Source organism: Triturus cristatus, chromosome 8 (assembly GCF_964204655.1).
Source record: "Triturus cristatus chromosome 8, aTriCri1.1, whole genome shotgun sequence".
Taxonomy (NCBI): Eukaryota; Metazoa; Chordata; class Amphibia; order Caudata; family Salamandridae; genus Triturus; species Triturus cristatus.
In genome coordinates this window covers 1,268,603,809-1,268,629,706 of record NC_140591.1, presented here as the reverse complement: position 1 = coordinate 1,268,629,706, position 25,898 = coordinate 1,268,603,809, and the positions used below count along the sequence as shown (strand labels likewise).

General features: G+C 45.4%; 1 protein-coding gene across 1 annotated transcript in view; it reads right to left on the bottom strand.

The window, feature by feature from the left end:
• The window catches only part of F5 (coagulation factor V), a 582,702-nt gene that overhangs the window by 71,906 nt on the left and 484,898 nt on the right, over positions 1-25,898 (bottom strand). The window contains exons 20-21 of the mRNA XM_085622982.1: positions 13,809-13,903; positions 3,499-3,654 (exon numbers count right to left, since the gene is read on the bottom strand). Of these exons, the coding sequence (XP_085479108.1) occupies positions 3,499-3,654; positions 13,809-13,903 (251 nt within the window). The remainder of the gene's footprint in view (positions 1-3,498; positions 3,655-13,808; positions 13,904-25,898) is intronic.

Genomic DNA, 25,898 nt, shown 5'->3' with positions numbered 1-25,898 from the left:
CCTCCCTTATACAATCCTCTACCCATTCCGCCGGGCACCTACTTGACCCGGTCTTTACCAATATCCCGGGAGCTAATGCGGATCCACCTAAACCCATGGGCTGGACGGACCACTTCCTCGTCACAGTCGTGACATCAGTCGCTACCCAATCCAACAGGGCGACGCCTACCTCTTGCCTCAAACGACCCTGGCACAAACTCCAAAACTTAGACCTTCCGGCCAGACTAGGAGAACTTAACTTTGATACCACAAATGACGTTAATGTGTCATATGCCGCCTTCCAAGCATGGATTACCAAAGGACTTGATATTCTCATTCCGAACAAATGGACTAAAGGACGTTCTACTCCATCTAATCCATGGTATGACGAGAACTTAAAAACATTGAGAAAAAAATGCAAAAGAGCGGAACGCCAATGGAGAAAAGAATACAAGGACGAGGACAAAAACTTATATCTGACCACACTCAAAATATATCATAAAGCTATACGCATCGCCCGCGCTTCCTTCTATGCCAAGGAAATCGATTCCAGTTCTAACCCCACAAAAACAATTTTTAAATTAGTCCAAAAGCTACAAACCGGGGGCAACCCTGCCTCGATTATTTCCTCCACCCAACAGTGCGAAGACCTCGCTACATTCTTTACTGACAAGGTGAGGAAAATTTATAATTCCTTTTCACCAAACTCCTCCATCTACACCAGCCCCCCTAACTGTCCCTTTAAGGGATCCAGGCTTACACATCTGCCAGCTATCTCTCATGATGATCTAGCTAAATTGTGTAGAAGGGTGAAATCGGGGGCCCCCTCTGACCCCATGAGACCAGCTTATTTTTTAGGAGCCCTAGATTTCTTTCTCCCCTCACTGGCCACACTTCTCAATCTTTCCTTTTCATCGGCCACAGTACCCACCTGCTGGAAACAAGCATGGGTAAAGCCCATTATTAAAAAACCCACCCTAGATCCCACTAAACCGGAGAACTACAGGCCCGTATCACTGCTCCCTTGGGTATCCAAATTGGCAGAGACACACGCTAATACAGTACTCATGAACCACCTAGCAGAAAATAACATCTTAGACCCCTCCCAACACGGGTTTAGGCCTGGGCACAGTACGGAGTCTGCCCTCCTTTCCACCACTGAACACCTCCGGAAGATTATGGACTCCGGTCAGAGTGCTGCGCTGATACTACTCGATCTCAGCGCAGCCTTCGACACGGTCTCTCATAATATCCTTCTAAGCCGTTTGGAAAGTTTTGGAATACAAGAACTGGCACTGGAGTGGTTCCGATCATTCCTTACGGGCAGGTCCTTCCGTGTGTCAGCCCCTCCATTTATCTCCCAACCTCAGACTATAGGCCAGGGAGTCCCGCAGGGGTCTTCCCTCAGTCCATCCCTTTTTAATCTGTACATGCAGCCCCTTGCGGCAGTAGCCAGGGAATGGGGTCTCACGCTGGTGTCGTACGCCGACGACACACAGCTGGTTATCACCCTGACAGAGGTGCCCTCCACTTCCGCCACAAGATTTAGGGATGGACTGGCCGCAGTCGCCAACTGGATGACAGCAAACTGTTTACAACTTAATGCAGGGAAAACCGAAGTGCTACTCCTAGGCAAGAACTCCAGCTGCTGGAATGACCACTGGTGGCCCCCCCTGTTGGGCCCCACCCCCCCTCCTAAATCTTCGGTCAAAAACTTGGGTGTATGGCTCGACTCTGCACTGAACTACCAGAATCACACAAAAAAAGTAGCGGCTACTTGCATCGGGTTGCTGAGAAGCCTTAATCCTATTCTAGGCTTCTTCGACCACAAAACACGGCAGCTCATTGTCCAATCTACCATCCTGGCTAGATTGGACTATGCAAGCGTCCTACTCTTGGGCGCCAATAAAGCCGAGACAATCAGGTTCCAGCGAATACAGAACGCTGCGGCCAGAGCAATAATAAGCCTCCCTAGAAGGTGTCCGGCTAGAGCCACAATACACAAACTCCACTGGCTTCCTGTAGAAGCCCGCATCCAATTTAAAGCCTTGACCACGGCGTTTAAAATCCTGAAAATGGATGGCCCTGAACTCCTCCGCCCGCTGTTAACACCGTACACTCCCCAACGCCATCTACGCTCTACGGGGCAGCACTTAGTAGTGGTCCCCCGCACGAAATTCTGCCGCATTGGGGGCCGCTCCTTCAGACTGCTGGGAGCAAAACTGTGGAACTCTCTTCCCCTCCACATCCGTTGCCTCAACAACCTAGCCGCCTTTCGCAAAGCAATCAAAACCCACCTCTTCCCACCCCTATAAACCTTCTCCCCCCCCACAGGTCATGCTATGGTTCTTAGCGCCGGGACGCCCCGTTGCTGGGGCAGCTGTCGCGCTCAACAAACCCTTAACATAACATAACATAACATAACATACAAATTCCTAAATGGCACAACAGAAATTGATGGAATGTTGCAAGCCTTCTGCTTCTAGCTGTGCAAGCTTGAATGCTGACCTACGATAGTGACAGAGTACAGTTTTGAATGAGTTTGATGAGGTCCATGTGAGTGTGCTTCACCTTCATTTTGCATTATTAAGCCATACCTCATTAAAAGCCATCAACTTCTAATTTGGCAATAGGCTTTGGCCAAATTATGATGCTAAAATATATATGGTCTTGGAGGCCCACATTTCCTCTCTTTCTTAATAGAGAATATGTCGAATCATCAGTCTCCGTGTTAGGAAGTAGGAGCAAAGCGAGAGGTAACAACACTGTGCAATGGCAAATTAGCAATTTGTATAGTGACTGATTTGTATCATGCATGCAATATCATTTTGACAAGCATTGCACGCTTGCTGTACAGTTCTGACACTCCCAATCTCTTGTTTCCATTGTCTTATATAGTTTGTGTACAGTATTCTCCCACGTCACCCGATTGATTTGAAGTTCCTATCCAAAACGGATATGTTCAACACATCTGCACAAACTGCACTGAATGTGGTAATGCCTAAAACCAAATTTATTTTCATATGTATGTGACTTAACAAACTCATCTTCAGAAACTTAAGAGCAACTTTTAAAAAACATTGACATGTGCAGTGGATGTTTCATGGTCACAGTCATATTGACTGAAAGAAGCTATACCTTGCACCAGCACTCCAGGAGTCAATAGTTAAGACAGTGTTCTGCAGGCTGGACATTAAGAAGCCTATTATGTTTACTCGGCCTCACGGTTACACAAGATACTACTGCGACCACCATTAGAGGATAACAGTAACTCAATTTGTCTGTCAGGTCGACTCAGACCAAAATGTGTACTTATTTACACAGATGTGTGCATGGACAGAGAGGGACCAATGTTTTTTGTTATATGTCTACTGTCACAGACAAAACAAAAGAAGATATCAGTGTGGAAAACAATTTTTTGAGAGCCATGTGCGAAATAAAAAGATATAAAAAATGTTGATCTGCGATGGCTACTAAACTGAAAGTTTGAGTCATAAAGCTGTGAACATTCCTACTGACCTTTCTTGATGTAGTACTGTTGCCTTTGAACAACACCCAGTGTCTTTTGTCATTGGTGTAGGTAATAAAAAATTCTGTGACATACAAATGTTTGAAAATTTGCCGTGCTCCTTGAGTTTGGATTCCAGTGATAAGAACTGGCTTAAGGAAATCCACCTGGAATGATAATTGCATTTGTTTACAATGATTTATCAAATACTTTTAAAATTATTTGTATTGTTTAAATAAAAAGGTACAGTGGAATCATGTTAGATTACAATAGAAATTATCTGCATTTTATATGAGTTACTATTCTATTTTTAACTTTTCACAATGTATTTTCTTAATATTTATTGTAAATTATGTATAACAAATATACAAATTGTACAGCTACCATATGGAAATCTATTCATTAATTAACTTTGCATTATGCATGAAAAGGTCACAGTCGTATTCCCTCATCTTGCTCATTGAGAAAAATGCCCTGGGAAAGGTCCCCAAACCTTCAAACAGACCTAGGAATCGATTTCAACAATTTTTATATTTAAAGACAAAAGTCAAAACTTTGAACCTGATTTACAAAGAATATTTTTAGCCTTAAGATCGACTGTCGCCTGTAAATTGAAGTAATCCATGCATGTGAAAGATCTACTCTGTTTACAGAAAATTTTGAATTGATGCAAGTCATTAAATGAAGAGTGCATAATTTAGTCACGTGCATAATTTACACTCTTTTGAGTGTAATTTCTGGACATCCCCAGGGATTGGTTAGGGAAATCCTATGCAAGTTTAGTGCACTCCCACAAAATGATTACACACTAAACCAAATAAATAAATCATGATAAATAAATGTAAAGGACTGTGCCCATGGATACCTTCTTGACATGATAAAATCAACCAATGGTTGGTATGGAAGAAGTGCTTTGCTGCTCATAATTCTTGCATCTTGCTCTTCCATATATTTGATCCTGGGGACACAAAAGGTGTTGAACACTGGTGTGGTACATGGAAAACAAGGGTCTGTATGTTACTATGAAAAGGAGCTCATGAGCAAGGGGTAAAGGTTGGGCCCAGAACTAAAGTACCAGCTTGGCGAGGACTAATTCGTGAATGACAGTAGATTATCATTTTTAAGAGATTAGGACAAAGAAGCCTACATTCAGAGTAAGCACTAATGTTGGTTCCTCATATAAAAGAGCAACAAAAGCTACCATCAAAATACTCCTCTTGTTTAGAAAATACTCCTCTTGTTTAGAAACGCCAGCACAATTTAGAACTGAAATTTGAACAATAACCGTACCCGTCATCAAGAATATCACCAATCTATAAGCTTAAATGAGCAGCCAGACATCTCTTTGCTACTACACCAGGGTGAAGGGCATGTAAACTGTTCCATTGGATCCTCCCTCCCACTGAGGAATACAGCTTCTGTGACCTGCAGTTCCACTTGAGTGACTGAAGCCTCCACAGGACAAAAGAACTAAAACTGATGGTTTCAAAGGAAGACACAGTTCGCCATTTACAGCAGAGGCCACATCACTCCCCTCCCCCCCTTTTCAAGCATGATGAGTGTCTTTCAAGCTGAGCAAAGCCAGCCTGGCAGCTGACAGACATTCAACATGTTTTGGTCAGGCAGTCAGGAGCTCTAACTGTGCTAATACACAGTTGCCTGCCAGCCTGAACCGAGACTTGCTGGGCTGAGGATTTCATAGCCCTGAGGGCGTGACCTTATCAGTCCAGAAAAGTCATGTGGCAGCCTCCTCTCATGACAAGGGAGAGTGTCACAATAGACTAAAACCTGATTGCTTCAGTTTTATGCTCTGAAGGACCAGCACTGGCTATCTATCAGTGTTGCCTTGTCTCAGAGTGAGGTGGGCTCAGCAACTATCGCTGACCCCATCCCACTCTGTGATGAGTTAGAGAAGGTACTACTCTCATTGGCTGACCCATGACAAGGTCAGCCAAAGAGAGGAGACGTCAGGATCTTCTGTCTGTCCCTTACTTACCTCCAAGCCTTCAGAAGCCACAGAGATTTCTGCTTCTCCACCCGAGAATATTGCAGTGGCCAGATATGTGTTAGTTGAATGCTGGGTGTGCGTGTGTATTTATGAATGTCTGTGTATCAGCACGTGCATGCCTTGAATGGATCTGGGCGCATGTATGTGCTTGTGAATGGTGGGTGTATGTACACGCGCTTGTAAATGGAGTGGAAGTGAGCATGCATGTGTGTGCTCACCCCACTACTCAGTCACGTTACAGGCTGCCACTGTTCAAGGGAATGTTGTATCTAACTGATGTATTGATTTTTGACATTTTGTTTCTTAATTATCTTTGCATTCCCTTTCAAAGCATATTCACATTCTAACTGATTTTTCAGTTTCCTTGTGTTTGTTCTACACTTTGTCATGTTTGATATGTTTGTCCCTAATACTCTGGTTTTTCATGGTTCTTGTATATAGTATAGACATATGAAGCCATATTATTTACCAGTTAAAGCCCTTATATCTGGCACATGCCTTATCGTGTTCTTTTTTAACAAGCTCTGGCAAAGCCATTTGACTCATTTTGGGTACATGTGTTTTTTGCTGCAAGGACCTATGTCGTGATGTGGTAAGTTTGAGTGCACGAGAAGAAGCATGAATATACACATACATACAATTTCAAAATGTGCATACAGCCACACACTCACCACACATATGCAGTCAACAAACATACAGGCATATGCAGACCCAGCTGGATGCTGGGTGGACGCATTGATAGGGTGGTGCTCCAGTGGTAATATTTCAAGTACTAAAAAAGGCAGTTTATAAACCTACAGCCGGAGTAGGATTTTTTTCTATCTTTGTATTTATGTAGTACTAGGTTTGTTTAACATTATTTTTCACTTTCATTTTACTTTTTTGTTTCCCCCCCTAAATTTCCTTATATTTTCCTTTCGGGAAAACTCAACCATGCCCACATGCAGGAGAAGGTTATTAACACTAACTTTACACGTGTAAATACATTCAAAGGGTCTCAATTCAAGGGGGTGGAGACTCTCAAGCCTACATCTAGGTGTACATTTCCATTTGGGAATGGTGAATAATAAAAAAAGTGGAGATTTATATCAAGGTGTAAGAGAGAAGATCTACACAAGTAGCTTTGCACATGCAAATTTACTTTTGTGAATCTAGCCTCATGTTCAAAGTGTGTGCATATGTGAACAAATGTTCTACATTGAAAAACAACATGAATGCACATAGTACGAATGACCTTTTGAATCTTCTTACTTGCACTGCATTGTTCATGTGATCAGGTTGTTGCAGGACTGTTGAATAACCTTAAGCACCATCTTATCTTTCTGTGGTCTTATGATTTGTTATTGGAGAACGTGCAATGGTTTTGACCTTTAACTCACACTTGGTGATATACTGGATAACATTTGAGCCTGTGTAGTCTGTAGTGCTAATGCAGTAGATATAAACATGTATTTTGTGAATTGCAATTGTCTTATTTTTATGTGGGTGTGTGCTGTGTGTTAGCCTATCTCTCCTTAAACCCCTCCTTCAATCTACCTTAACCCCCACCCATTTTGCAGTAACTATTCCCATTTTCCAAATTCTCCCCCTTGTCCCTCCCACGTTTAATACTAAATTCTTTACCTGCCTGTGTGGAGATGTCAGGCATCAAGGTGGAGATCTCTGTATAAACAACATAAGAGATGCAGAGAACTCTATCTGGAGGTTTGTCAATTGAAATTTGAAGAACCTAAAAGTATTACTTTACATATCCAAAATAGCTTTTGTGAATAGGTCCCTGGGTTTTCTGCCATACAATATGTGGAAAATAAATATAAAGTGACAATTTTGGAAGTTGAATTTCCTGAACACACTGTGATTTTTGCTGCAGAACTCCTAGATTGATTGGATTAAAATCAATCAAAATGATAACAATCTCTCCAACAGGTTAACATTGGGATTAACGTATTACATTTTATAAGAGTAATTTCCCATTGGAAAAAAATGGACATTTCAAGTTTGGTGTCTCTGGACTCACAATTTAAAATCACAACTTATGGTAAAGTTGGATTTTGGGATGCAAGTCTGAAAATGCCACTTTTAGTAAATTGACATTTTTTTACTTTAACTGTTCTGTGCCTTCTGCCTGTCTCTGAATACACGTCTGGGGTGGCTGATAGCTGGGCTTTGTGCATCCCTTCCAGACAGCCATACACAAATGGATCTTAGGCATGACTGATGGGCTATCAACATCCTGATTGGCCATCCTGGGCAGATGGAAGGGAGGAGCTGACACTTACACCTGAATAGGCTGTGCCTGCCCCCACACAAAGACCTGCATACCCTCTGTAGTAAGTCTGGAGCCAGGACATGAAGGGAAGGGACTCTGTGCACTTCAACAGCCTCTATTTGAAGTCTCCCCCACTTCAAAGTCACAACTTTGTGTAAGTACTGGACCTCAGACATCACCAATTCAGTACACTTCTAGACCTGAGGACATTCCTCCAGGAAGAAGGACTGCTGTGCAGCTGAAAGGACTTTCACCCTGCTGGACTTTGCTGGACTCCTGCTCTGCTGTGCCTGCCCTGCTGCCTTCCTTGCCTAGGAGTGAGAAGGACTGGGCCTGCAGCTCTACATCCCCAGAATAAAAGTGACTCCAAGGGCTTCCTGGCTTGCCTCCTGTTCTGAAATCTCAGACACATCAAAGACTTCCCATACTACAGCACCAGGACTTTGACAACAGTGAGTCTTGGCCTGACCTCTCGTGCCAAACCAGCCCTGGACCCTTGGAAGTGGGTTTTTGTGCTGTTCCCAACAAAATCCATGCATCGGCCGGTCAGAACCGACGCATCTTCAGTGCTGATGCATCACCTGCTTCAAGAACATCGCATCGCAGCTGTGCTGCCCCATGATGACACAATGCTTTCATCTGAAGAAGTCGCCGCCGACGCATCTCGATTTGAACAGCACAGAACTGATGCATCACTTACATCCAGAGTAAATGACAACACATCGCCTCCACTGCTCCATGCATCTGATCCATCGACTGCGCAACAAGGAACTTTTTCAGCGGGAAAAGGTTGATCCCTGTATCCATATCCGCTTTCCGTCGCGGTCAGCCTGAACTTTTGGATTTATCCCGGTCAAGCACGAACAGATGTCACCCCGGTAGGTGCTTTATGCTTTTAGCACTACAAAACAGTTTATTCTTTAGATTATTGTTGTGTGGTATTTTTTCTGCGTTACTGGTTTAAGTGTTGCACTAATACTTTATGCATAGCCTTCTAAGTTAAACCTGCCTGCTCTGTGCCAAGCTACCAGGAGTGATCACAAGTTAATTTAGGGTGTGTATCTAACTTACCTTGACTAGGATTGAGGGCCTTACTTAGACAGGGTGCAGATGCCTGCCAAATAGAGACCCAATTTCTAACCTATGACTCATGCATTATTTTAAAGCTAAGCTGAAGAATGTTGACAGAATATAGCAGTCTAAGTATCATTTAGCTAGAGGTTTGTAACTTTAGAATCCCACTTTCCAAGAATAACTTATTATGTCTATGACTTGTTACCCATTCTACTTTTCTACACTGTTGAACTTCACAAACACCAGTCACCAATGATTCCAGATTTCCAGTTTATCACATTGGTTCACGGAAGAGGCACCTACCATTATTCTCTTTCAACAATTTGCAAGCAGTGGTGGTATAACAGAGTCAGGGTGGTGGACGGTCATTGATGCCATCTCAGTAAAGTTACAGGGGGTTCTGACAATGCTATATGTCCCTCTCCAAGCAAACTTGTTAGCGTAAATGTAACCTGCCTTTGCCATGTTTTCTTGCTCATGCTAACTTAGCATCACCGGATGGGCCTACATCTCATCTTCTGATGAGCCACGTCTTAATACAAGAGACAAGCAATTTTTAAAAACCAGCTTGCTAAACTAATCTGTCTACATTTGTATTACTCCTGAAAGCTATCTACTTTCTCACAAGCCCATCTAGGCACCTGCTGGTTCATTTGGTTGCAACGTGATGGATACTAAAACTGTGTGTGGTGTAGTAGGGTATATATTTGTGATCTGCCTCGTATCTGGAGCCCTGCTTTATTGCTGATATGTGGCGGATCCTCTTCTTGGCAATCTCTGTGACTCACAGACTATTGACTTTTCTCAGTACTTTCTTCAAGACTGAAAGACATTAGATAGATTTTTCTTCCACAATGCAAACACTACTTCAAGAGCACTCTACCAAGTAACCAAATGTTGGCTGTGGCTAGAGAGGGAGTGTAGTAGTGGTAGGTTCATTTATGCATATTGGAGCTCATTTTCAGAAAGATATTAATAAAAGGAATTCTACTAAACTAATAGTATTTATAGGTAGCATATTATACACCTCAGAGTGCCAGAAACTATAACTTCAATTCCATATAAGTTTTGATTAAGACAGCATGTGTTCTTTAAAGCTGTTCACAAATGACAATGGTTTGTTTTGAACACAGACCTACAGAACCACCCTATCTCAAAATAAACTAAATTGTCCTTTGAACCTTCCAACTCCAGATAGATAGATTCTATCCAGCTCCAAGTGGTATCGTTTTATCCCATCTGCCACTGGTGATTGGTCCATGTGAATATGTGACATGGGAACGGTTGCCTCAGCCCTACTCCAGGACTGTGTGCCTTGCTTGCACTAAACAACCCCATGCATTTAACATATCCAGAAAATTACACATGCTTCAGAGGACAGACTAGGGAGCAGTGTGGCTGGTAAATGAGTTTCCTCTCTCTCTCTGTCTTTCATGTAAAGGAATCTGTCCATTGAATTTGGACTTGACTTCAACACAAGAAGTTAGGGTAAATATAGACAGGGTCACTTTTAGCTGCCACAGGGATTGTGAAAAATAAATTAGGAGAATTAAAAAAAAAAAAAATTATTGCTTATCTTGACATTGCACACCAACATAGGAGACTTGGAGGATGATCATAGGTGCGAGTAGCAGGAGCACACCATGAAACGGAACCTATACTGCTTTACACAGGGTGGCTGTTGTCTCCATCCTCCAGGTACCTGTAGTTCACAGTTACCCACATTTAGGACTGATTCCAGAAAACAGGATTGTGCTGACAGATGCATCACTTCTTTGTTATCCCTAAACCTTATAGATAGGAATAAAAGGTACAGCAGGGTTCGGGAAAACATAATTCAGGTCGTGGTGAAATCCCCAAGTGATGTAGTCACGCACTAAGAAGGGGAGATATATACCATAAGTCCCTCTCACTTCTTTAGAATCTAGTATAACCTAGACCTTATCTTCAATAAAATACAATTTCAATTTTGTCCCTTTTGTAAAACTATTATAATTACTTTCTTACGACCCTTCACACATCCCAAAAACGTTTTCTTCTGATCAAGAGCTCTGCACAAGCATACCTATCACCAGTTGGTGCTTGTGAAGGGGCACCCTTGTGATGAAACATGCCATCTTTCTTACAGAGCAACATTTTTTAATGTATCATCCAACTTTGAAAAAGTAACATCAGCGTCTTTGGAATGTACAGAAAATGTTTTTTCTTTACAAATTAGAACCTGGTGGTCTTGTTTGATTTGTTTGATAACTGGACATCTAAACCCAATAAACACAATAGGAATAGACAACTCTCATAATTAACTCAATAAATCATTTATTGCTTGATCATCCTCAACTGTTCACTGGATACATTAGTCCTCTGTTACTCCAAAAAGATTTCTGTTGCCGTAAGAAACATTGTGCATGGAGCCAGTTTGTTGTTTAATGCCAAAAGTCATTACTTTCTGAAACCCAGGGCAAAATTCATGTCCGTGATAAATAGTGATTTGGAAGAAGTAATTTCCACCAAGAACAGTGTTATTGCAAAATAAAAAGAAATGTTATTGTGAGGAAAATTACTGCCATCAGAAGCACTGCGTACCCTGCATACAAATAATCAAAATTCAAAAAAGAAATTGATGGAATTATTAACGTATCTCAGCCACTGCAAATTACTCAGGGCTGCATCCCAGGCCATCATTTATGTTCACCATGCTACCTCAGCTTAGAGCTAGCCATATACAAATCAGCCTTGATCCTGCTCCAATAGGAACAGTCCAGCCCAAACTGCCAGGCCAGGTCCTTTATGGACCAGAACACAACTATCACAAGACTTTTTTCGGCCTAATCGGGCCTCTTCAATCATGTGCAGCTTGGTTGTAGTGGCACAGTGAGCACAGTACCAACTTCTAGTCATACCCGTCACGCTTAGGGCATCACACTGAAAATTCAAAAACAGATGGATAGAATGCTTGAATTAATCTTAGCCACTGGTCAATACCGAAGCTGCATCTCAGTCCATCCTTATTTTGCCCACCATGTCATGTACGATTAGACCCAGCCACCTGTAAGTCAGCCTGGAATAGGAAAGTCCAGCACGAACTGCCAAGCAGGTCTTTTCAAAACCAAACACACAAGCATCTCAAAACTGGTTTCAGCCTAATTGGCAACTCTTCAGTCAGATATAGCATGATTCACACTTCTGGGCATATCCATGGCATTTGGGCGTGATAGTGAAAACATAAAAAAACAAGCATTAGAAATGCAATAGGTCTAGCATTTCTTTGAGTTACAGCTACCGGACAGAAATTGCCACTTTGCAGGTGCTGAACATTGCTCAGCGAAATGGCCTGAAAGCCTAAAACGATGCTGATAGACTACAAAATAAAAAGGTAGATTAGGATGACCATGAGGAACCGTGGACATATTGGGATGGTCAACGCAAGCAAACAATGAGTGAAATCGCCTGGGCGTTACCCAAGCACGCAAAGGCGGGAGAATCAGACCCAATGTACCAATAAAAACCCAGTAATTCAAAATGGCACAACAACGAACATATGGAAGTTCATAGGCATGCCAAAAGCCAATAGAGGAGATAACAACAGGTCTTGCAGGCAGCACATGCGTGCTGCCTAGGCTCGACCTGATGGGAGTAATACTTTAATTAATCTCAACCACTGGTAATTACTCCCAGTTGCTGGACTGCTCTGAATGACCCTAACATCATAGAGTTGACACTGAGAAGCAACCCTGCCTTGATGCCCCCATTGCAGCCTAACCTGGGATGTTAACTGTAAAAGAAAGAGTGAACATGTATAGGCTGTTGCAGATGGGAAGGGGAGCTGAAGTCAACCATTTACAAAACTACGGAGCCTTTCCATCCCCATAGTGAGTTGTGATAAATGAATATTGTTTGACTGATGTTACTTTAACTCTTTTACTTATTCATTTAGTTCTAATAAAATTAGAAAGAAGGACTGCATCATCCATGTAAAGTAGAATGGGGATGAAATCCCTCCCTAGTCTTGGTGTGCCATAGCCTCTGGCCCTTTTTGGTAAAGCACTGGGTGGCTCCATTATTTGCCTATGGGTAAACCACAGTGGTGGCTCCTCCCAAATGGCGGAGGAGTGTTGCTGTGTCTGCTGCGAGCGCTGCAGCTTGTCAATCACATTTTATTTTGCCACCAGTGCATGCTGTGCAGAGCAAGGGTGGGGGCAGGGCTCAATCCTGCGATTGCAAGATGACTGCTGCCCCTGCAAGTGAGCATTTCAGATTGGCTGGCTGTCTACAGCCATCCTATCTGACATGCGCACTGTAGACCTAGCAATTCAAGGGCTGGGAAACAGCCTGGGGATTGCTGGCACAGGCCCTCAGCCTCAAAATGAGGGCTGGCTTAGCCTGCTTTAACCAACCCTGGAGGTGCTGTCATGCTGAAAACATGCCCAGCTCCAGGATTGGCTGGATTTGCATTCCACGAGCAGGAACGAAGTCCTTCCCTTTCCTGCTTGAGGGCACAAGGATCGCCGGCAGAAAAGTGCCACACCGGACGGGAGCTGCCGTAGCATTTATGGAGAGTTGTACACCATCACGCCCCACCATATTTTGTTACTGATAGCCACCACTGGAAAAACATATTGGGCCTGATTCACAAAGGGCCTCTGCACTCGTGGTGGAGGCCCCGCAGTCATGGGGGAGTCTTCACACTTAGGGAGGAATCTCTGCAATAAGAATGGTCACTGCAGAGAATACGCATTGAGTGCTGGGCCTCTGCCACGAGTGCTGAGGCCATTTGTGAATCAGCCCCATTATGTTTGAGATACTAAAGATAATTAAGAAGATATTCTCAAACTTGGGTAATGATAGCTAAAAATTTGTGTGGTTACTTTCACAGTAACAACCTTGGTTTTGAGAAACTGCACTAAAACCTGAAAAGCCACTCACCAGCAGGCTTCTCGAACCGACAATAATGGCAAACGATCGTGACATACCTGAATCCAGGGAAACTCTGTCTTATTCATTTCCGTACTCCAAGCATTGTAAGATCCACCGTTATTTAGTCTTGCCAACTGAGGCTGCCATTTGTCTATAAAGTCAAAAGAAAATACCTTTAGTGTGAGAAAATTAACAATGAAAGGCTTGTTGCTCACATTTTGATGGGCTGATTGTCTGTCCGCTTTATCAGGTAAAAAGGAAAGAACCGGAATGTGCATTTCAGCTATGAGATTTTGGGTGCTCTAATGCAGATAATGGAGTGGCAGAAGACCAATAATGGATGATGATATGCATTTTTTGCTCCATCATTCCATAGTACAACATTCACCCACAGTGGGAGGAACGCCTAATCGCCCTTAAGCCTCCTGACCTGGCCTTTGCCAATGTTTGAAGGCCCTTTACCATGACACTGCCCTCGTCTGTGGCTTGGGCCTATAATTCAGGATGAGTGCCTCTAATGGCTGGTATAGCCCACGGTAGTGGGCTACAATGCTATATTGAAGCAAGTTATGGGCGTGCGCAGGGTAACAAAGTCCAGAGAATAATAGTGTGTTTCCAAAAAGCGTTTATTTTCAATTCTTTTAAAGTATAGACACTTTAGAACTTAGCCAACGCGTTTCATTCTCTCGGAACGTCAGACCGGCTTTTGGAAGGCCTTACTTGGCTGTGGGGAACTTCTCTTCTTACTCCAGAGTTACTGCCTGGAGAAACGACCCATTTCCACATCTATTGTCTAACTATACAGAATTTGGGACTACTTTGTGGCCTTGTTATTTGGGCTATACAGCTCTATTCGCACACTGATTGGGAGCGTGATGTTACAACTTTACTACCTATGGACGCATTCTTGATTTAGGCGGTTGGCCTAGTCCACACCACGGTACCAATCATCCTACTGCCAAACTTTTTACTTTCAGCCCTATATCTGTTTTGTGAGGGTTATTGCCCCTACGAGCCCTGATGAAGTTCTCAATGAGAGACCGAAACGGGTTGGCTGAGTTCTAAAGTGTCTATACTTTAAAAGCATTGAAAATAAAGGCTTTTTGGAAACACACTATTATTCTCTGGACTTTATTACCATGCACACGTCCATCACTTGCATCACAAAGGATCTGGATTACAGAGGTGTTGCTTGATTCATAAAGGATCTGGATTACAGAGGTGTCACTGGACGGCTTATGCCAGGTCTTGTTGCGCAGGAACTCTATACAATTGGAAACTTGCGTGAGGTGCAGAAGTAGTAGTCCGTCGTCATTCTCTTTTTGTTACAATGCTATATTGCAAGTTTTCTTGACATGCTGGAAAATTGATGCATTTTGAATGCCTGACGACAGACAATTAAAATTACATAAACTGCCAGGTGGTGGTATTTTTTTTTTTTAATAACACATTTTATTTGGTTTTCCTGATACAGTCTGGGCCATAGCCCTACAAGTACCTGGAGAAAACAATATGAGTCAGGAGTACCATAGCATTTAAACAATTGGAAATCCTGCAAAACTTGCAGGTCGGACAACATAAACACAGTGCAGACAGTTCTAGATCCCAGTGACTGCATAAAGGTTACATTGGTACAAATACAGACAGTTACATAGTATGGAATGATTCGTTCAGTAGTAATTTGAGTGACAATTTCTGTCAGGGGTCTATAGATGGAAGGGGAGGTAGATCTATACCACGATACATCGCCCTACGGGTCCATATTTTCCAATGTTTCTGGGGGCAGCATATAGCGTGATGCGATCTGATCTTGACTGGGACCATTCAAATTCATGGAGTACCGGGTCACTATGAACCCACGCTGCCAAGGGTTCCACCGCCAGTGCGAATAACAGCGGGGACAGGGGTCAACCCTGCCTCGTGCCCCTATAGATAGGGAAGGGGTCTGAGCGATGTCCCACTATTCGAACCGAGGCCGTTAGATTGGTGTAAACCAAACGGACATATGCTAAAAACTGCGGGCTAAAATTAAACGCTTCAAGTAATTGGAAGAGGTAGACCCAACTAAGAGAATCAAATGCTTTGTCAATGTCGGCTAATAATATAGCTGTGGGGCGACTAAGTTCTGGGGCCATTGCCATGGCGTTATGCACCAGTCGGATGTTATGACGGGTGGCTCGGTGAGGCATAAAGACCGATTGGTCTGGGTGAATTAGGTCTGATACGCAAGTCCGTAGGTGGTCTGCAAGGACCTTTGCTAAAAGTTTGGGTTTGAAATTAATAAGGGAAATGGGGCGGTACGAGGAGGGCTCTTTCGGTGGGCGACCTGGCTTGGGGAATAAGACGATCTCCTTGTGGCGCCAATCCTGGGGTAGTATACTCTGCTCCTGGGCATCTTGTATTGCTGCCAATAAATGTGGGCCTAATGTAAGCATATGTGGCCTTAGGAACTCTATGGGAAATCCATTAGGTCTGGGGGCCCACCCTGGACGCATGGCAAGCAAGGCCACGCTCAAATCATCTGTTGTAATGGGGGCCTCCAGTTGGTCTTGCATGTGGTCAGTAAGTCTTTGCGGTGGAATATCCCTGAGGAACTCTGCTATCTGAGCCTCTGAGAGCTGCTCATGATGCTCATATAATGCGGAGAAATGCCACGCAAATTCCTGAGCCACCGTTTCTGTAGATAAACATAGGACCCCATCGGCGTCGCGCAGGGTAGGTACAGCAGCAGGGGATTTGTCTACTTGGCATAGTCTGTGGAGCATTTTACTCACTTTGTTCCCCCTTTGGTATATCCAGTGCTGCGACACCATCCAGATATCTTTTGCTTCACCCGTTAGATATTGCTGTATATTTTGTTGCACCTGCAACAAGTTGAGTTGGAGAGAGGGGCTGGGATTCAGATTAAGTAGTGTCGCCAGGGTCTCTTGCCGTGACTCCAGATCGCGCGCATTTCTCCTTAGTACGATAGCTGATTTCTGCCCCACGGATTGTGGGCTTTAGGGCTTCCCAAAGGATATCCTTGGATGGGGTCAAGTCTACGTTAGTGTCTAGATATTCGGAAACCACCTTAATTAGCATGTCCTGATGGTCTGGATCTCGACGATGCCACGAGGACATCCGCCAACTGAAGGGAGGTCTACGGGACCAAGTATGAAGTTTGAGATTGACTGGGGACTGATCTGAAAGCCCTCTTGAGAGGTGGGATACTTGTGAAAACCTATGAATGTATGCGCGAGGTGTAAAAAAGTAGTCCACTCGGGACTGCGAGCTATGCACCGCTGACATAAAGGTGTAACTTTGTTCGGTAGGACGATATTCACGCCAGATGTCTGCCCAGCCTAATGTAGAGGCAAGGCAGTTCAGTCTGGAGAGACCTACTGGAGGGTGGCGGTCTGAGTTACACTGTCTGTCTAAAGGAGTCATGGTGTCGTTCCAGTCCCCACCCAGGAGGGACAGGCCCTCCGGGAGTTCCCCCCATAGCCTGGAGATCTTGTCGACAAAGGTATTCCCCAGTGGGGGTGGGAAGGAGCATAAATACTACCAATAGTGATATGTTCTCCATATAGCGTGCCTGTTTATATGACGTATCGGCCCTCTGGATCTGCGCAGTGTTTTGTGTGCATGAAAGGGACTCAACGGTGTATAAGAATGGCAGTCCCCCGTGACCCCCTGGTGAACCCTGCATGATATATAGTGTAGGACCCAGATCTGGCCAGGCAAGGGGTTTTGGTGCCAAGAAGGTGGGTCTCTTGCAAAAGTAGAATGTCGGCCTCGTATCTCTTGGCCTGGCATAGGACTGCGCCCCATTTAATTTTATTGAGTAGACCCCTAACATTCCAGGAAACCACATTAAGGTCCCCAAGAAGGGATGAGCCCGTCTGTGCCATCATCCTATATCTGTGAGATCACTGTAATTAATGCGTTGGAATCTAGATAATGAGTCTGCACGTATGAAAACAATGAAACTAGCCCCATTAAAAACTAGTTCCCCATGTACCCCCCATCCGATACTGCCATGAACAAGGAGCATCTGATGCGGCGTAGGACGTGCACGGCCACCAACTGGGGGGTCCAGGGCCCCTCCGCCAAAAGTACCCAACCCGCCCACAAATCATTAACAGGGGGAGGTGAAAATGTCCAGGGCCAGGCAGCCCCGGGCTTGGCATCCACACCAGCTCAGTGGTCAGTGAGGAACAGGATAGTCACCACATAACATATTCCATATAATGAGATCTGCCAAATAATGTTAGTCCGGCAAGTTCAGGATGTGCGTACTGGACTGGAGGAGCACCTATCTGAACTGGATCTGTGTTGTCTCTTTGATTTGGTCCTTCGGGATCTGTTCCACTGCGAGCCCCGGGATGAGTCTGATTCCAGCGGGGGTGTCGTATGCGATTTGAGGTGAGTTTGTTCATCCGTCTAGGCGAAAACAACCTCCGGTGTGTCAAAGAAATGTGACTTGGAATTGAATATGTCTCGCATCCGGGCTGGGTATAGAAGCATGTAATGCATGTTAAGGTCTCGTAACCTACGCTTCGCCGCCACAAAGGACTGGGGTTGCAGTTGGACCAGGCGTGTGTAGTCAGGGAATACCATTATGGGCATCAAATCGACCGCGTTAGTGGGCAGGCAGCAGAGAAGTGGGTACTCAGTTGTAGTAACCCTGAACCCTGGTTTTAAACATCGAGCTTTTTTAAAAATGAATGCTCTGTGATTGCAGGGAATTTTGTTTTGTATTCTTTGTTAAGGGCTTTGAATTTTCACCTGATTTTACAGAGTAACCTGCACAACTCTCCGGTCCACCGCAATCGCGCTCGGCGATTGATTGAGTGGAGAGAGTCTGTCATTCAGTCCTCCTACACATCGGGCGCCATTGCAGCGGTTAGCGCTCTAGTGGACAGCCCTCCTTGGGCATAAATTCGACCGCGTTAGCGGGCGCGCATCAGACAAATGGGTACTCACTTGTAGTAACCCCGAACCCTGGTTTTAAACATCAAGCTTTTTTTAAAATGAATGTTCTGTGATTGCGGGGAATTTTGTTTTGTATTCTGTGTTAAGGGGCTTTGAATTTTCACCTGATTTTGCCAAGTAACCTGCACAACTCTCCAGTCCACCGTAATCGTGCTCGGCGATTGATTAAGTGGAGAGAATCTGTCATTCAGTCCTCCTACACATTGGGCGCCATTGCAGCGGTTAGCGCTCTTGTGGAGAGCCTTCCTGGGGCCGTCGGCGCGCCAAAGGTAAGCCCGTCTGCGCCCGACCGCGCCGGGACGCGGCCAGTGGCCTGAGGATGCGGCCCGTCCCTCAGCAGGAACCGTCTATTGGTAGGATATGCTATCCACGGGAAGTACTGCTAAGGCTTAGACATCTGTCCTCATGTACTGGGGGTAAGATTAAATTGCAAGCAGAGGATATCAATCTGCACGAGGGATGTTGGTGCTGTGGGTATTGTGGGTGGGCCCTGAGTAAACAACAACAGGCTTCCCGTAACCTACAGCGTCCCCCCTGTATTTTTCATAGAGAGGGGAAACAGAATGTTGGAACAGAGGATCAGATAAGGACAGAACAGAGAGCCTGCATGCGGGGGCTATATTTTAACGCCAGATCCATCGCAAAACATGTAGCGGAGATCTGGGACTTGCTGGATGATACTAATCCAGACATATGTCTCATTATGGAAACCTGGTTGAATAAGGATTCCACCCCGGCATTGGCAATGGCCTTCCCGGCAGGTTATGTGGTCACCCGGTGGGATAGAGCTATAAAACGGGGCGGCGGGCTAGCAATTGCCACGTGCCCTCCTTATTATATTAAGACTCTGGATACGGTCTCCTCCTCAAATCTAGAGCTACTGATATTTAGAGTAGAACGCGACCTAATCACAGAATGGACGGAAGCGTTAGTATATCATCCACCTGGAGGCAGCAAGAAAGAGTTTTGCACAACGCTACTGGAGAGGGTGGCTCCGTATATTTTAAATACGAACAAATTCCTCTTAGTCTGGGATTTCAATCATCATCTAGAGATTCTCTCTAATGTAGATTCAGCCAGCCTAGTGGCAGCGATTGTTTCACCCGACCCTATCATCAAGAGTTGTTAGTCCTACTCATATTGCCGGCCATATACTTGATACTATATTCTCAAATATTTTTTAGCTAGTGGTCGAACCCCCTCAAACCTTAGGGTGGACAGATCACTCAGCACTTAGCTTCACTTTGTCGTCTCCAAACCCAACTGCTTGCATGCAAGGTCACATAGATCTCCGCAGGCCCTGGAAAAAGGTAACCACTGCTCCTTTCAGCCAAGTATATAAGGTTCCCTCATTTAGTAGGGGTTAAGACTTTGACACAGCTTTGGGAATGCTAGAGGGTGCAATCATCGAAGCCCTGGATGTTATAGCTCTACTCAGAAGGGTAAGAATGCAGGTTAGAGCAGCTCCTGCACCTTGGTATTCAGATACCCTCAAGAGGGAAAAAGCTACATGCAGGGCCATGGAAAGAAAATGGAGAAAACCCAAGACAGAGCAGCACGAACAACTCTACCGAAAGACGCACAGAGCTTATCTTAATAGCTGCAATATAGCCGAAGGAGCTATTTAAGATCTTGAAGGAATTTACTAATCCTAAGGCTAACAACCCATTGCCACCCCCCACCCAGGAGCTCTGTGAAGATTTAGCCACATATTTCACTCATAAGATTGATGTAATCTATTGCTCATTCGAACGGGTGGAAGCAGACCCTCCTGTAGATCCTTTGCTGGAAATATTAAATCTTCTTAGGCTAGGCTATTTCCCTCATGTTACGAGCGAACAAGTGGGCTCCCTATTAAGTCTTGTGAAATTAGGATCTCAATTATATCCTGCACCACCGACCGTCATGTCAGATCTCAGCCCGGTCTTGGCTGATGCATTGGCAGAGGTCTATAACATCTTGTTAGACACTGCCACGTACCCGAGGAAGTGGAAAAGCGCATGCATTAAACCACTGCTTAAAAAGGTGCTAGCGGATCCGACTGATCTACAAAATTACAAACCGATCTCTCTTCTCTCCTGCTGCTCGAAGGTAATTGAGTCACTGGTAAACCAGCATCTGTCTCATTATCTTTAACAAAATAACCTTCTGGATCCTTCCCAGTCTGGATTCCGTACCTCGCATAGCACCGAGGCCGCACTGTTGGAGGTTACGGATACTATAAGGATGACATTGTACAGGGGGACCCCAGTGATCCTAGTCCTTCTTGATTTGTCGGCCGCCTTTGACACCATCTCTCACAGGATCCTGTTGGATAGACTGCGAGGGATTGGTGTCAGAGGCATGGCTCTTAAATGGATACAAAGTTATCTATCAGAGCGCACCCAAAGCATTCAGTTGGGTACCTTTGTGTCACAAACCACACTGGTGGACAGGGGAGTTCCGCAGGGATCTATCCTGAGTCCTACCCTGTTTTATGTGGCCCCTTTGGCGGAAATTATCAGAAGCTGTGGGTTTGAGACCATCTTGTATGCCGAAGACACGCAGCTGATTGTCCCCATTGAGGATGACATTGTATTCACTCAATTAAAATTTAAAAGCTGCATGTCTAGCATTGCAACGTGGATGAAGAAGAACTTCCTACAGCTCAACTCATCCAAAACAGAGATACTGCTGTTCGGGAAGGCCGAGGAAATCTGGTATCCTGACTGGTGGCCTCTAGAGTTGGGAGAGGCTCCTTCCCCCAAAAATTGGGCTAAGAATCTTGACATCAGGATTGATAATAAGTTATCAATGGAGAAGGGGGTGAAGACATTGTCAGGGACCTGCTTCGGAACCATGAAGATGCTAAGAAAAATCTTTCCCTGGATTCCACTCTCGGCAAGAACAACCCTTATCCAGTCACTCTTCGTTAGTCGACTGGACTATGGCAACTCGTTGCTTGTCGGAATAAGGGAAGACCTATTATCCAGACTACGGGTGGTGCAGAACCGCAGCACGCCTCGCCATTAATAAACCGGCCTGCACTTCTTCTGCACCCCTTTTGAGCCAACTTCATTGGCTTCTGATTAGGAAACGAGCTATCTTTAAGATGCTATGTGTGGTCTTCAAGTCTCTACAGGGGAATGGCCCTGCCTACCTCAATAAGAAGTTTACTTTGTACAATTCTACATGGCAACTAAGTTCTAGCAACCGTAAATTCTTGTGCTCACATAGAATAAATAGAGCTAAAATGGGGGGTCGCGCCTTTTTGTATCTGGCCCCCAGTCACTGGAACACTCTACCAGAGAAGATCTGGTCCTGTACCGAGATATCCAGTTTTAAGAAACTCTTGAAGACGTGGCTGTTTTAGGAAACTTTGACCATGAGCACTCATTTCTCTAAGCGCCGAGAGATCCCTGTGGGGATGATTCATTTGCGCTATATAAATGAGTAAAAGTAAAGTAAATCAAAGAGGAGTTTATCTTTTCGTGATCTAGCGACCTGCAAGACGGTATCTCGATCTGCATAATTCAGCAATTTAGCGATCACCGGTCTCTGACTTTCCCCAGGGGGTGGTTTCTTTGTCAGTCCTCGGCGAGCTATCTCCACCACAAAACAGGAGGATAGCATGTCCTTCAGCATGAGATCCATGTGCCACTGGGTAACAAAGCGGGTCATGGAGGTACCCTCACATCCCTCTGGGAGACCCACAAAGCACAAGTTGTTGCGCCTAGCACGTCCTTCTGTATCTTCCACCCTGGAGGCCAGTTCTTGTGACACTACTGTAAGCCTATTGACCTTTTTCTGCAATGTAGTCACCGTACTTCAAAGGTCGACACTTTCGCCTCTGCTGCTGTGATGCGGTCCACTGCGTTTCTAAGGTCCTGGCGCAAGAATTAAACTTTGGACGCCAACTGCTGATCTTGACGCCAAGTTTGTCTCTGGAGTCATTGATCGGTGCCAGGAGTGCTGCATTATCTGGCACTGAACCTCCTGCGTCACCCCCGATAGCGCCCCCTATAGTTGTGGCATAATGATAAAGGGTGCTCTGCTTTACGCTTGCCCCTCCAGGTTTGTCCTTGCCCATAGCTGTAGGCGAGGGGAGGTTGGCGCGGCCCCAAGGAACCCTGATGTCGAGCTTGTGCCCACGCTGGTAGAAGGGAGTACAACAGGTTCAGGCAATCCCGTGGAAATCGCGTCGGGCTTATACTGGGGACGCACTGCGGCAGGACCTCTCGGAATCGGGCGTGTCCTGGGCCACAAGTCGCACCAAGCCTAGCTCAGCTGCCTCTGCAGCCCACGACCACCCATCAAGTAGGCCCCATAAGGGAACCAGACTCGCCTGACCACCCGCTCACAGTGCTCCCGTCAAAGTGCCAGATGTCAGGTCCCAATGTCACAACCAAGGCTCCGGGGGCCGGGCACACCCTCGTCATGATAATGAGAGATGATGGGGCCCTCCGGGCCACACAGTCAATCAAGGAGTCCGGATACCTCTCCTTGCTCCTTCGGTGCTTGCAAATGCTCTGGTGCCCTCAATTACAATCAGCGGGGTGCAGGCGGGGGAAGACATTCACCGTCACCTCAGGCCTCTGCCTCCTCCGCTGCGAAGCCCCACTGCGACCTCCAGCTGGCTCCCCCTCTCAGTAGTAGGATGTGTAAGCGAGGGGAAAGATCAGGAACTGGGCCGAGGCGCTGGGCACTCTCCATAAGTGGGGCCTATGCGTGGGCCATGTTGAGACCAATGTGTCACCCCCGGCCTTGAATAGATGCAGGACCCTCACCTGGGACTCTATCGGAGTTGCTGGATCACCGCCGCGGTGCAGGCGTAGCAGGGAACCTCTGCCGAAGCTCTCCCAGAGCGGCCGGCAGAACCGGGGGGCAGGCCGCTCCTCCCACAGGCCCGTCACAGCCGCAGGATGTCGGCCGCATGTCAGCGCTCACAGCCAGGCCCCCCTGCTCCAGGCACTGCAGGTCACCTCTGGGGCCGACCAGGCCCCATGCCCCTCCACAGCACCGCGGCTGAAAGGCCAGGGCTCCAGATAGAACGGGCCCGCAATAGGCTCCGTTCTGCATCTCACCCTCTGGGTCTTCGAGGCACGGAGCGCCCACCCACAACTCTGCGACACTGCAGATCTCCCCGAAACAACACTCCGATCACTGTCGGAGTGGTGATCTCCACCGATGTGCTCCTCCGAGCAGGATTTAGGTGGATTACTGAAGAATTACGGCGTGGACACGCGGAGCCCAATTAGGCTGTGTCCGCCATGTTGGCTGTCCAAGCCACACACCCCCGGTGGTGGTATTTTTGATATGTGATAGTTTGTTTAAAGTGCTTTTTGGCACAATGGGCTGGATTATTCAAGAGCGCCTGAGAGCAGCAAGTGTTTCTGTACGCTTTTTTGCATGACCTGTGCACTTCCATATTATAAAAATGGATGTCGAGGTTGTAACATGAATTGCATTGTCACACATTTTGCGGCCGTATAATGTGAAGGGGCATTTCCTGATTGTTGCTTAACCGTGCACATGGGCGAAGAGTCCCTTGAGAGCCTCCCCATGTAACCTCCACCATAAGAAATGCAGGCCCTGTGAAGGGAAGGGAAGGGGCATCGATTGACTTCTTCCAAAGGCAGTCCAGGCTCCACCTGTAGAGAAACACTTTAATTGCTCCCCTCTCTCTAGCAGATGTGCTAACTCATAGTCTTGGCACATCTGCTGGAGAAAGTGGGACCAGGGTTAATACATTTTGGTGTGGCCCGTAACCCAGTACTGGTTCTCGTCCATTCTCTGATGATCGGTCCACTGAAACCTTCCCCTCCCACCTGGCTTTGGGCTAGTGTTCCATCACCTAACCTTCCCATCACTGACCTCTGGGCCTTTCCCGTTGCCCCTTGCCTGGTGACACATCTGTATAGGAGGTTTTTTCCTAGAATTATCTCATCAACTGATGCCAAGCAAGGCCAGGTCACAACCCCACCAGTTATATACCTTTAAAGATATCCAACAAAAATAGGATCCTTTTTTTCTTGGGCTGTGCACCTTATCAGCAATCAATTGGACTTGTTTACTGACTTTGATGGTATTCATTAAAAGCAACATCAAATAGGGGAATAAAAGTGTGTGCCTTTGATTCAAACAGGTCTCCTTTGTGGGTCATTCAGCAGAATCCAAGGCTATACTTTGGGGTTTACGAGGGATGCAAATACAGTTTAGAGGTAAAGAACCCTGCCTTGACCGGTCTATAAACAGGTCACACCAATGTAAACATGTATCTTAAAAACCATACACAGGGACCTGATCAGTTCAGTCAACTTCAGAGGAAGCAGTGGTTTACAGTGCAAACAGCCATACTAAGAATCATGCTCCCTGCAGAAGCTATCATTGCAGCCTCCATTTGGCTTCCTTACAGAGGAACAGCAAAGGATGCCACAGGTTGAAATATTTCCAATGGCTGAAACTGGTCGAATCATGATATTCTAGCCAAGAAGGTGTGTTTCTCTTCCTTCGTAAGAAGAGGATTGGATTTGTATCTTCCTCCAAAACAATGCTTGAGGGCTGCCTGTTTTTTGACAATTGTTCAACTAGCTGTGCCATATGTCATCTTTCAACTTTCAGCCTCAGAATATCATAACAAGACTATAGAATCCACATATGTTAATGGAAAGGCATGTAGTTTTTTATCACTTCAGTTAGAATGTGTTAGTATTATTCCAATTATATGGTTCTCATTTAATCAACTGTGGGACGATGAATGGTGGAGGGGATCTGCCAGGAGTGAAATCTGTGATATGCAAGCTGTACACAAATATCTACAGCAGACATGTCGCACAACAGAAGTCCATTCGCACGGACCGCTGCCTGCTCTTAAAAAATTAAAAGAAAAGTTTTCATTATTTTCTTTTAAGCACAACCAGTTTCCCTTTAAGGAAAACGAGCTGCATTAAAAAACAGATTGCTTCATTTAAAGGCAATCACGGACATAGCAGGCCACCATCCCGGTGATTTTTCCGATTCCTAGGGGGTCGCAAATTGCGACCTACCTCATTAATATTAATGAGGTAGGTCGATTTGCGACCCCCGAGGAATCCCTAAATGAAACGCTTGGAGTTTCATACATTAGAAATAGTGATTACCTAATTACGATTCCCGGAAAATCGCAATTAGGTAATCGTTATTCCTAATGTTGA